At 40.6% G+C, this 13,287-nt stretch overlaps 1 protein-coding gene across 2 annotated transcripts in view; it reads left to right on the forward strand.

Moving 5' to 3' along the window:
• The first annotated feature begins 352 nt into the window (after positions 1 to 352).
• Positions 353 to 13,287, forward strand: part of EMC2 (ER membrane protein complex subunit 2) — a 40,531-nt gene continuing 27,596 nt past the window's right edge. The window contains exons 1-4 of one of the 2 annotated variants that reach the window (XM_031591133.2): positions 353 to 512; positions 6,056 to 6,169; positions 8,511 to 8,575; positions 12,922 to 13,007. In XM_031591133.2, coding sequence (XP_031446993.1) covers positions 473 to 512; positions 6,056 to 6,169; positions 8,511 to 8,575; positions 12,922 to 13,007 — 305 coding nt within the window. In that variant the 5' untranslated portion in view covers positions 353 to 472. Of the gene's footprint in view, positions 513 to 578; positions 1,154 to 6,055; positions 6,170 to 8,510; positions 8,576 to 12,921; positions 13,008 to 13,287 lie in introns of those variants that run through there. The other variant, XM_031591134.2, reaches the window with a different exon arrangement.

Raw genomic sequence — 13,287 nt, forward strand, 5'->3', positions numbered from 1 at the left:
TGGTGAAGATGTTACAGAGTAGCAGCCCCGAGGCAGAGTCCTGGGCTACACTTGTGGTGTCCGACCCTCACCTGGATACAGAGCCATTTACACAACCCTCCGGTTGCAGCCTTGCAACCAATTCCTTATCCACTGTACGGTCTACCCTTCGCACTTGTATCTCTCCAATTTAGAGACAAGGATGTGAACGTTTGCCCTGTCTCGTTTTTTTTTCCGTAGCACCAGCTTTGGACATCGCAGGAAACAGGATTTGGGCTGGACGACCTTCAGTGTGCTCAACCCAGCTGCCTCGCGTTCCGAGTTTTCAGAACACCGGCACGGCTGACGTTTGCGGGCGACCCGAGCGCTCGTGCCGTCCGGCGGCAGCCCCGCGGCGGGGCGGAGCGGTGCGGGCTGCGGGCGGTGCCCCGCGGCGGGAGGCCAATGACGGCCGGCGGCGTCACGGCGCCGCGTCACGCGGGCGGCCGCCAAGATGGCGAAGGTGTCGGAGATGTACGACGTGACCTGGGAAGGTAACGCCGCGAACAGCCGCCGGCCCGGCTAGGGACGGACCGGGAGGGCCCCGCGCCTCGCTGCGGCCCAAGCGGTCGGCTCGGAGTTCCGCTGCGCGTCGGGCCCGAGCCGGCGTGCTCAGGCCGGGTGGTGAGGCGAGGTGACGGCGGCTCCTGCCGGGTGCTCGGGCTGTGCCGCCGGAGGGGCCGTCTCGGCGGCCTGCCGCAGCCAGTCGGTGCGCGGCCGGGCCCCGCCTGCCCGTAGCGCGGAAACGCGGAGGGAGCGAGCCGCGTGCCGGCCTGGCGTGGGGCGGGTTTCCCCGCGGAGTGAGCCGAGCCGAGTATCGTGCGTTCAGTGGGTAAATCACATCCCTGTGTCCTGCTGGGAGTCACGGAATCACAGAGCTGCTCGGGTTAGAAAAGACCTTCAAGGTCATCGAGTCCAGCCATAACGGAGAGAACTCCTCAGCGGGGCCTGAGCGCGTCGTGGCCCTGTCCTCCTCCCAGAGTCCCCGGAGATCACAGCTTGGATGTCAGGCTGTTGGTAGTTGGATGGGTCCCTGCTGAAGGCACAGCAGTCCCTGGAGATGTCTGGGCCCAGCTGCGTCCTGCTGCCATCTTCCAGAGCAGGCTTCTCCTTGCTGTTTTCATTCAAAATTTGGGTAAACACTAGAAAAAGCGTCTTTCCCTATCATGCTTTATACTGTCTTTCATGGCATTATCTATTTGGTAAGGGCAGTTCAGTGAAGTTGTGTTATTTTTACAAGTTCTTTTTGTGTATGTTGTGAGAAGGTACTGTAACAGTTGTGAAGCTGTGGCTGGAAAGTTACAGGGAGGAAAAGAGCATTAATTGACAGCCAGCCGAAAAGGCCAGTGACATCGTGGCTCGTATCAAAAATAGTGCAGTGAGCAGGAGCAGGGGGGTGGTCATCACTCTGTACTCCGCACTGGTCACGCCTTGAGTGCTGTGTCCAGTTTTGGGCCTACCACTACAAAAAAGACATTGAGGTCTGGGACTGTATTGGGGGGAGAGCAAAGAAACTGCGAGGAATCTGAAACACAAGTCTTATGACGAGCAGTTGAAGGAACTGGGATTGTCCAGTCTAGAGAAGGGAAGGCTTAGAGCAGACCTTATTGCTATCTGCAACTCCCTGAAAGAAGGCTGTGGCAAAGTGGAGATCAGCCTTTTCTCCCAGGTAACAATAATGTAATGATAGGTGATAGCCTTAAGTTGCCCCAGGAGAGATTCAGGTTGAATATTAGGAAAAATTTCTTCTCTGAAAGAATGATGAGGTTTTGGAACAGACTGCTCAGTGAGGTGGTTGAGATTCTCAAGGAAAGGGTAGATGTGGCACTGAGTGACATGGTATGAAGCAGTCACAGGCATGGATTGATGGTTAGACTAGATAATCTTAGTGGTCTTTTCCAACATTAATGATTCTGTGAAGTAGGAGGTCTAGGAAGGAAAGTTGTGGGGCATTGCTAGCAGTATTGTAAGGCTTTCCCAAGTCTAATGCACATTTGAAAATAATATTTCTTTTCTCTGTTATTAGGAAGTGTGTAATAGAGTAAAAGTGAAATTCCTGAACAGACTGTAGAAAGTCTCTTCACAGAGAAAAAAGCGTTTCTCTCTAATTCTGCAGGTCTCCAGCATGATGAGGCTTTTTATTACAGGGTCATTCCAGGAGGGTTGTGAACTGATCCGTAAGAGAGAATTCAAACACAGCTGTGAGAAGTGGTTGTAGCATATATTGAATTTGTCTAAAATGCTTGTTTTTGCAAGCAGCTGTCTGGTTGGTATTTATCTGAAAAGTGTCCTTTATGTACTAAGTCCTTGATGAATGGGATGACTTACTTAAATATTGCTCAAACATGAAAAGGGGATTGGGGGTTTTGGAAGAAGTATGAATCTGAGGCATGTGAAGTACATTTTGTATCCTACTTCATTTTCCACTTGTTTTTTCTGTGACAAAGCTAGCTGTTAAACTGTGATGAAATTGTAGTTTAGGTAAATGCATTGTACAGGTATTCAGAAAAGATAATCTGATAATACAGCTTTAACCTGTATTTTGAAATCTGGGGAGCAAGAAAACCATTTCAGAGTTTTGATCAGTGAATATAGATGGTCTGAATGTGGCCTCAGATTGCTATTGCATTAAAAGAATGTGAACATACTTCTTAAAATTTGCATCTAATGATTTGAGACTAAGGCTGTATGCCTTTTTTTTTTTCCCATTGTTGTTGATAATTATCCCGTGGAAAACGATATTATAGTTTCTACTTGCTAATATATACAAGAATTAAATATGTATAAGAATTAGAAAGTGGAATGACCAGAATTGCTGGTCTGGTGAAGCAGCACAGTGCTGTAGATTAGCCTGTCAGTACCAACTGGCCACGTGCAGCCTCCTGAATGAGCCTCTTAAGCTAAACAGGACTTGGAGACCATTCATAAATATTTATCGTTATTTCAGTGACACATTAAAGATGAATTTGGCCCACAAGTAGTTTTTTTGGAAGAGATACGCTCTCTATGAAGTTAGTTTAAAAACTGATTTTGTAGCACAGAAGTTAGCCTGTGTGTGCAGGATTAGCATGACCTGTAAACAAGTAGTGGTCACAGTGGTCAAGAACTAATAAAGCAACAGTTGGCTTCCACAGGAAAGCTGTCTGACATATTGTCAGAATTGAACAAAATAATCTTGCTTTTCTGTCTCATCTTTGCGCCAAGGCATAATTGCAATAACATCTCAAACCCATCCAGCGGGAAGCAGACTTCAAGCTAGTGAGACATGAGCTTTCTGGATACCTGAATTGCTGTTCTTGTTGCAGTCCATAATTCTACACCTAATATCAAAACCAGAAAACCAAGAGAGAGATGAGATATGCTCTCAGCTACATTTATTTCAATTACTATTTTCACTTGTTTTCGATCTAAAAGCTATTAAATAGCTCTTGTGTTGTCTGTTGTTTAAGCTACTTGGCTTTTCTGGATCACTAAATTAGTGTTAAAAATTGCTCTGCTTACATGGTGGTACACTAAGGAGTTTGATGTTTTCACGTGAGAAGTTTTTCAAAGAATTCTTTTTAATTACTGAAATTACCAACAAGACTTATATAACAGTTGGTGCATGTGAAGCCTTTTTTTTTTTTTTTTTTTTTTGCAAGTATGTGTGTTGGTGAACATTACATACAACAAAGAGAAAATGCCAAATGGATTGTAAAGCTGAACACTGACTTCAGCATCTCTACTCATTAAAAACATCCACTTTAGATGACAAAATTGCTTCCTTCCTCTGACTTAGATGCTGAATTCACATTTACTATGTATGGGAAGACTCAAAAATAGAAAACAGTCTCACATTTTCTCTCTATCATCATCTGATTGCAATTAAATGATGATGAAATGTTTTTATTGTATTCCATACCGTGTTTGCTTCTTTGTATTCCTATTTTCTGCCAAAACCAAAGGACAGACCAGTTTACTCTGGATTTTATGTACGAATTGATGTGATTACAGCAGGCAAAGGTGAGATCCTGAGATTTGAGTTGAGGCCGCTTTGAAAGCGGAGTTGTTGCAGCCAAGGGCAGCATCAGCAGTGCCAGTTGAATTCCCCTTGCCTCTTCCTGCAAGTGCAGAGTGCCGGTCAGGCTGGGGTAAGGGCTGGGGCTGGAGACCTGCCCCGAGCAGGAGCCAGGGCCATACAGATGGGTGGAGGTGAGCCTGTTCTGCCAGCAGCGATGTGGCTGAGGGGGTTTGTTTGCTTGGTATTTTAAGAGGAGAGAGTTGAGCTGAGGTGTGGTGGGAGATCTGGTATCTCTAACAGAAGGGTGATATAAAAATGAGCTCCAGGAATGTAACGGCTAGGGATTGACTTGGGCAGTGGTTTTTGTGTGTCAGTGTCACGTTTTCCCTTGTATGTCTTGTATGTTTCTCTTCATATGTCTCTGCTAACAGAGCTAACTACCTTCATTTCATGAGGTGCTTTTAGATACTGAAGACTTGAAACCCGTGGTTCAGCTGAATACATATGAGTCATTATAAAAGGATTGCATAGTATCTGGTTGCTCAGCCCATATTACCTGACACCTTAATAAGAACAAAAACAAAATAGGCACTATTTCCTTTGGCTTCCTGTAGACAGCTGTGTGTCTTTAGGGAACAACAAACACTGTGGCAAGTAATTTAGACACTATTCTGTTTGGAAGTGCACTGGAATGGAGACATTAAGAATTTCCAAGTAAATGCATAGTTAGGAATCAGTTGGCTTATTTATTTGTATGCATTTAGCTTGTCAGTTTTTGTGAATGTTTGTGTTCTCTCACATTCTTGCTGTCTAACTTCGAATTTCCAGGGAGCATCATGTGTCTAGAACCATTTAACTTTACTTACGCATATGAAACATAACCGTGTGGTGGTTTTGGTTGAAATTCAAAAAGCAAAATGTAGCACAAAAGCAGACTTATGCATGATCCAAGATCGCTTCAGGTAGATAGAACAAAGTTCGGTGTGTAGTTTTTAGCTGTCAGTCATGTTAGCTGTGTATTTGGAAGTGCAAAAAAAGCTGCCAGTGGTTAAATCTATCATTGCATTTGCTTTCCCAATTGCTGCAAAGTAGGAAAAAACAAACAAACAAAAAAATGGCAACAATTTTCATGGTATATCCATTTTCAGTAAAACCACTATCTAATAGTGGACACTATTTTCCTTTAGTTCCTCAAAATGTGTTCTTGTGTACAGGACACGTACATGTGTCCAGATGTAAATACGTACACAAAGTCATTCTTAACAGTTTTCTGTTCCAGAGAATGAGGAAGACCTCAGCTAGGTAGTGCTGAGTAGTGCTTTTTAGATGATTTTGTGCCTACACTCTTGGAGACCTGCTTTGTAGTAAATGTACTCTTGAAATTGGAAGCAAACAAAAAGCCTAATGTTAAAAAAAATCACCTTTTCCATCTTGATTTACCTAAATAAGCAACAGTTGCTTTTACCTCTGAGCACTTCTGTGATGTAGGTAGAAAGCTTTTGCTTCCATGTCTGTCTTGCAGTTTGTTTTGCTAGGAGGATGCAGATCCTTTTTGGAATGGAATTTTATGTCATTTCTTACACTGATAAAAGTGAACTGCTCTTGAGTTGTCATAGTTATTCTGATGCTTTCTTTACTCAAAAATGTATTCATGTGGAGCAGAAATAGTTTTGATGTTGTTTGTAAATACAAGTGTAAAACTACTTGAAAGAAAACTCTTGAAGCCTGTTTTTCTTAAAACTGGGCAACATCCATTAAATTTTATTGTTTACTGAGTAACCAGCACCCTGCAAAGCTAGAAGTTGGATTATTTATATGACAGCACAAGCAAGGCTTGAGTGATACAGCTGCAGAGGTCTCATACATATATACATCTGTGCTCTAGTAGTTCTTTTCTATTAATGGAAGTCACTTTTTCAGATCTATTGCTTTCTAAACCTTGCTTTGTATGCATATTTTAAGAAATAAAGTTCAAATTCCATTCCTATCTGGAAATCTGAATATTTTCTCTTCAATTCTTTTCTCTTTTCCCTTTAGATATGCGTGATAAAATGAGAAAATGGAGGGAAGAAAACTACCGAAACAGTGAGCAGATAGTGGATGTTGGAGAAGAGTTAATTAATGAATATGCATCTAAGCTTGGAGATGACAGTAAGGAAATGTTTGTCAGAGTATCCCTTGCTTTTAGATTTTATTTCATTTGTCTGATTTTCGTTTTCACTTTTTGACTTCTGTTTTGCACTTCTCTGTTGCCTTCGTGCATCTGATTGGTAAAACAGGACTTTTTTTAGTCTTAATAGGTTGCCAAAATCCCCAGGTTTTATTTCTTTCCCAAATACAGGCTTCAGTGAAGACAGATGTAAAAATTACTCACTAAATATTTAGTTTAGTGAGTTAGTTTATTATTAGTTAATTATTAGTTAGACCATGATGTGAAAACAGCATATATATATATATGTTTAATTTAGCTTTCATTTGACTGATTTTCTGTTCTTCAGCAGCACTGAAAAATTGAAAAAGGTGATCATTGAGTTTCTACCCCCTGCTATGTGCAGGGTCACCAACCAGCAGACCAGGCTGGCCAGAGCCACATCCAGCCTGGCCTTGAATGCTTCCAGGGATGGGGCATCCACAACCTCCTTGGGCAACCTGTTCCAGTGCATCATCACCCTCTGTGTGGAAAAACTTCCTCCTAATATCTAACCTAAACTTCCCTTGTCTCAGTTTAAAACCATTCCCCCTTGTCCTATCACTATCCGCCCTCGTAAACAGCCATTCCCTCTCCTGTTTATATGCTTCCTTCAAGTACTGGAAGGCCGCAGTGAGGTCTCCCTGGAGCCTTCTCTCCTCCAAGCTAAACAAGCCCAGTTCCCTCAACCTTTCCTCATAGAAGAAGTGCTCCAGCCCTCTGATGATCATCATCATTTTATAGCAGAGATTTTCCACAGTGAAATCATATATCCTGCAGAAATTAATATTAAAGCTGTTTTCATTATCACTTATGATATTATAGATAAAGCTTAAGTCTACATTTTCACTATCCATGAAATTGTTACTTTCATTAACTTTAGCTAACTTATACTAATTTCAGTAGACAGAATTTTGGCATACGGTGTTTCATATTGAAAAAGAATTGTTTGTTGTGGTTGTTCACAGGCATAAAGTAGCACTCTACTATAAGTATGATATAAAAACAAAGTATTAGAAAATGTTACCAAACGTGCATTTACTGGTTTGGGTATTAGTCTCATGCAAGTAGGTTTTTATTTTAACAATAGATCTTTTTTCTACGTTTCCCTTTTTTATAGTTCAGATAATTTAATACAGGCTTAATGTATTTCTTCTAGTCCTTGAATTTTTATTAATTGGTGGTGTATAGAAATTGGTGGATTTTTGCAGTCATATTAATGCATTGTATGTACTAATGGGTGATAGTATTTTAATAACTCTGTTTAGTTTTAGTAAGTTAAATTTAATCTTGAATACCTGACTGTATCTGGTGTTCCACAGTTCACATAGCTCTTTCAGGAATGCAAAATCATGAAGAGCCTCTGGAGATTCAGTACCTGAAGGCACTCTGCTGTGCTTTGAGGGATATTACACTGTAGCTGTGAGGAATGTGGTTTGTAGGCTGCAGGATGGGCTTAATACAGCTACCTACAAAAGAATTGTCAATGTTTCCCTCTTATTAAAAAAAAAAGAGCATTTGAAAACAAGCCTTGATTTCACTCTCAAGTTACAGTGTTGTTGGTAGTTTATGAGAATTACATTTTAGTAAGGAGTTCTTGAGGAGCTTGTTCCTCTCAGATCTTACTATTTTTTATTTTGGAATACTAGTTTGGAAGACATTAGCTTCTGTTTCTGTTCTGTAATGTATGTAAATCAGATCAGGTGTACCTTGTAAGTTTAGAGCACTTGCAGTATATGTATTAATATTTTCTTCTGCCATAATATGATTTTTCTATAGCTTGTATAGTTGCTCTCTTAAGTTCTTTAAATTCAAGAACTTAATGGACCTAGACCAGAATTACTATAATCTGTCATTGATTTAGAAAAATTTTTCCATTCCAGGAAGAAAGCAATATAATAAATTCCTGGCAGGAAACAGTTAAGGGAAATTTGTTTTCATTCTAACCTACGGCTGTTTTCCAGGTCTCATCAGAGGGCATGTCCTAATGGGGATCTGTTTAAAAGTTTGCAGTTATAATGTTAGGAATACCAGAGGATTTGAGCTTTTTGCTTTTCAGAATGTCAGAAGGTACTTTATGGTACTGACAGCAATAAAACTACTTAAATGCATTTTTAATTGATTCCATCAGTTTCTTGAAATGTCCGTTGTTCTGTAATGATCCACAGAAGAAGCAGGGGAAAAATATATGGACATAGTTCATTGATCTTATTTTCATTGTAGGTGTTTCCCTTTATGTTAAATAAATAAATAAATAAAAATAATGATATTAGTTATCTCAATTTATGTCTCTTTTGTGTCCAGTTTGGATAATATACGAACAGGTGATGATTGCTGCCCTGGACTGTAGTCGAGATGATTTGGCACTGGTAAGTTTTTAAGCTGACTTTTCTCTCAAACCTTAAGTTTTCTTCCTGAGTACCTCTTCTGGATAGTTCCTTGGACATTTGTAGGATATTCTGAACTCCATAACTTGGCCTTGTAGAATATCAAGAAATAGACTGCTGTGAAGAAACTGCCTCCACCCACCTTCTGTAATGTGTTTAAGTAGATCATGTTTCTTCCAAGAGCCATTAAAATATTTACAGCTACTTTGCTATGGGCTAAATTTCACAAATGCTGACGTTGCCGTATTGTGCAGAAAGTGTTTGCTTATTAAAATTTTCTCAAAATATATAGCTTTTTAATGTTTTGAGGTAAAAATGCCCTGTCACGTATACCTATACAGTATATCATGCTGTCTTTGCTGGCAGTCCTTGACATGAGCAAGTCCAGTTGATGTCCACCGAGGTGAGTAAGTAGCTGAGCTACATAATGTGTACTAAAAGAGATATAGGTTTGTTAAGTCTTGAGGAGGCAAAGAAGAGATCTTTGTTATCTTCAAATCTGTAATTACAGATTTGTAGTGTGTTATAAGGTTATGAAGTAAGTGTAGACAGACTTTTGTTGATGCAACAGAGGACAAGTGTGGTAGGTATAAGTGGCAGCAAAGCATCACTGTCCAGTATTAGGAAAAAAAGTTTTTAACAGCGACAGTGGTGGACACTTTGGGACACATAGCACAGAAAAGAAGTGATATTTCTTGTAGATTCTGAGGAACATGTTGCCGTGTGGCCCTGAATCACCCTCATTAAGTTGGAAACTGGCTTTGTTACGAGTGAGGATTTGATGCAGGTGACCTCCAAAGGCCCCTTCTGATCCAAATTATTCAGTAATTCTTAATATAAATATTGTTAATCGCTATTTGGTTTTAGTAACTTTGTGTGCAGATTTATTTGAATTATAAAAATAATTCAGATTAAATGAGCCTGTTTTGAACTCCTAACAGCTGCTCACTAGTTGAAAAACAACACTTTCAAAGATTCAGGTCCTTCACAGGAATTACTTTCCCAGTGCTTTGTTCTCTGGCAGACAGAAAGACACCATGTAACATCTTTGAGCTTCATGTGGTGTCATTTGGGTGAAACTTAGTGGTCTGTGATATGCAGGGGATCAGACTAGGGGTTGTATTTGGGAGAAGGGCAGTTTGAAAGTAGGCAGAACCAGACAAGTTTATCTTGAGATTCATATACATATATGGTTCAGTGGAGTACTGGAAAATAGAGAACACCACACTGAACTGTGTGTGAACCTGGTGAACTTCCCTTTTATTTGTGACTCGAAAGAAGACACCATTGTAATATAGTTCTGTGTTCAAACAAAAAAATAAATGCATTTCTGTGTTCTGATTTATAGCTAAATCAATTTTAGTCTTTATTTTCAGGAAGACTTTCATGGAATTGTTGAGGCAGCCAGTGCTGAAAGATCAGCTGTGAAACACTATTTGTTTTTACTGACCATGGCAAGGATTTTGAATTTGTTTCTGTGCCCTCTAAGAGATATTGCTCGGGGTGAGGCAGTGCACGTTTTATATGCAGCTCAGAAAGGAGGTTAAAGGGTTAGAGGGAAATGGAGATTATTATTATTAGGTTGATTTATGATGAAGAAATAGTTAATTCAAGCAAGTCAGCATCATATGTGACTTTCTCCTACAACTGTAGCCCCAAAGTAGGTTTTTTAGCAGAGAGATTTTGATGTTTGTGCTTAGAGGATTGGATCTCAACTTCTCCAAATGAGGAGGCTGAGATGGATTTTACAGTCACTTGGAGAAGAGAAGGCTCCAGGGAGACCTCATTGCAGCCTTCCAGTAGTGAAGCGAGCGTATAAACAGGAGGGGGAACGGCTGTTTATGAGGGTGGCCTGACCACCCTTTCAGAGAAGTAGTATTTCCTAACATCCAGCCTGAATTTCCCTCGCGCACCTTGAAGCCATTCCCTCTAGTTCTATCACTGGTTACACGAGAGAAGAGGCCGACCCCCAGCTCGCTACAACCTCCCTTCAGGTAGTTATAGAGAGCAATAAGGTCTCCCCTGAGCCTCCTCCTCTCCAGACTGAACAATCCCAGCTCCTTCAGCTGCTCCTCATAAGGCCTGTGCTCCAGACCCCTCACCAGCTTTGTTGTCCTTCTTTGAACCCACTCCAGGGCCTCAGTGTCTTTCTTGCAGCAAGGGGCCCCAAAACTGGACACGGTACTCAAGGTGCATCCTCACCAGTGCTAAGGATAGGGGGAAAATTACTTCCCTGTTCCTGCTGGCAACACTGTTCCTGATGCAAGTCAGGATGCCATTTGGCCTTCTTAGCCACCCAGGCACACTACTGACTCATGTTCAGCTGAGCATCAATCAATACCCCCAGGTCCATTTCCTGTACACAGTCGTCCAGCCACTCCATCCCAAACCTGTAGCGTTGCCTGCGGTTGTTGTGGCCTAAGTGCAGGATCTGACATTTGATCTTGTTGAACCTCTTCCCATTGGCTTCAGCCCAGCTATCCAGCCTGTCCAGATCCCTCTATAGGGCCTTGCTACCCCCAGGCAGATCGACACTTCCAGCCAGCTTGGTGTCATCTACAAACTTAGTGGGGGTGCACTCAATGCCCTCATCCAGGTCATCAATAAAGATATTGAAGAGGACAGGCCCCAGCACCGACCCCCAGGGAACTCCACTCGTGACCGATCGCCAGCTAGATTTAGCTCCATTCACTGCCACTCTCTGGGTCTGGCCCTCCAGCCAGTTCCTTATCCAGCCAAAGAGTGTAACTGTCCAAGCCATGGGCTGCCAGCTTCTGCAGGAGAATCCTGTGGGAGATAGTGTCAAAGGCTTTGATTGAAATATATTGATATATATTTGAGATATATTATAATATATGATTACAGGGAGTACAGGTTAAATTTAATAAGAATGATGCTCTGTACTGCTGAGATGAGAGCAATATGTAAGATATAGATAGTCTAACTTATCATACAGGGGACTTCTTTTGGTTTGTTTTCAAAAGTGCTACAGCAAGTTGTTCAGAACAGTCTCACAACTTTTTGTATCAGATTATTTCTTCTGATTTCTTAATCTACAGGAATTTATTTTGGTCTCATAGCTCCTGAATTCCATTGGATAATGACCTAGTTGGGTCTGTGATGAGTAGTTCTAGTTTCACAGTACCTTTGCATTCTTCATCAGCGTTTCTTGTGGTGTTAATCTTTTTTTTTTTTTTCTGGATGAAAGTCCATCTGCAGCTTGTGAGATCCAGAATTACTGCAAACAAGTTTTGTCAGTTTTTGAACAAGTGCTGGAGAAAAGCAGTGAAGGTTTTTCTACTTCATCAGCAGCTCTTCATCTAGCGACACAGCACTTGTGCTAATTTTGCTAATTTTTACTGATTTACTTATCTGTTTGTATTTCTTACTTTGACCAGTGGATGTGATGAAATGGAACAGATTATGTGGATAGACCTTAGCCAGAAACTTAGATCTGAAGAACAGGTTTTTAAGCTCAGTTGTATAAATAAGTGCTTTGAAAAGGAACATTGTGTGTGAAGCTTTTAACAGAACTTCAACCGTTTGTCTTCTGAAGAGACTGGATTCTACTCTGCTTCTCATCAAAGAGTAACGACTCAGCTTCAGCTACAAACCTTGCACTGCTGTGTAGCCGCAGCTATGATATGATTTGTCAGTTTGCTCTGAGGAAGTTGTGGCTCACTCCCTCTGTCAAGCATGCTTTTTTTTTTTTTTTTTTTTTTTTTTTCTAATCTGGAGAAATCTCTCTGTGTTGAATTCTTTTATGCAGCCCAGATGTCTCATTGATTTCAGGAGTTAGAAGTTATACCTCATCTGCCAACAGGCTCTGTTCAAGCCAGCGACAAACATTTTCTTTGGATTTCAAAGTTTTATTTAAAAAATAAACACAGAGCACAGAATTAACATCATTTGTTCCATTATAAGATATCCATTTATTAGTGAAGTATCACATAAGTTCTTACTGTCTTTATTTTTCTTAACTGTCTTGTGTTATTATGAGGAAACTGAGTAGACTTCTGTGTTTTGTAGCATCAATAAATGAGTTTACTTATAGTAAATGAGTTTACTTTTCATGGCAAATAACTATTTCCAGGAAGCCTCGATGATCTAAAAAACTATATGGAAAATAATTCTTAAAATTAGTCTTCTAACAGACGAAGTTTCAGTTTCTGAACTTCTCTTCATCAGTACATTTTATTGCTTATTTCAAAAATAGGTGTTTACTTTTAATCAAACGTCACATTTCAGGCTGTTGAATTCATCAGCCAAGGACTTCTTTTTTCCCCACTTCTGTACTCACTGTAGTATTTTTTATTTTATTTGTACAGTTTTGTCTTCAGGAACTAAGGAGGCAGTTTCCTGGGAGCCATAGAGTTAAGCGATTAACTGGAATGAGATTTGAAGCGATGGAAAGGTAAAACCTTGATTTAAAAAAAAAATAATGTATTTTCTATGTGGAAAGATGCATGCTATTTCTTAAAAAGGAATTCAGGTATAATAACAGCGTGGCAAAGCAATGCTATCCAATTTCTATAAAGAAAATAATGGTGTGCACGATCATGTTATGTTTAGACATTTTTTATTGTGTTTTTGCTTGTACTATACAATGTTACATTTTTGCAATGTTCTGTCAGACTTCATAGATTGGAAAGATCTATTACGTGACAGTCTAAGTTATTATACAGTAAAACATG

Source organism: Phasianus colchicus, chromosome 3 (assembly GCF_987193195.1).
Source record: "Phasianus colchicus chromosome 3, bPhaCol1.hap1.1, whole genome shotgun sequence".
Classification (NCBI taxonomy): domain Eukaryota; kingdom Metazoa; phylum Chordata; class Aves; order Galliformes; family Phasianidae; genus Phasianus; species Phasianus colchicus.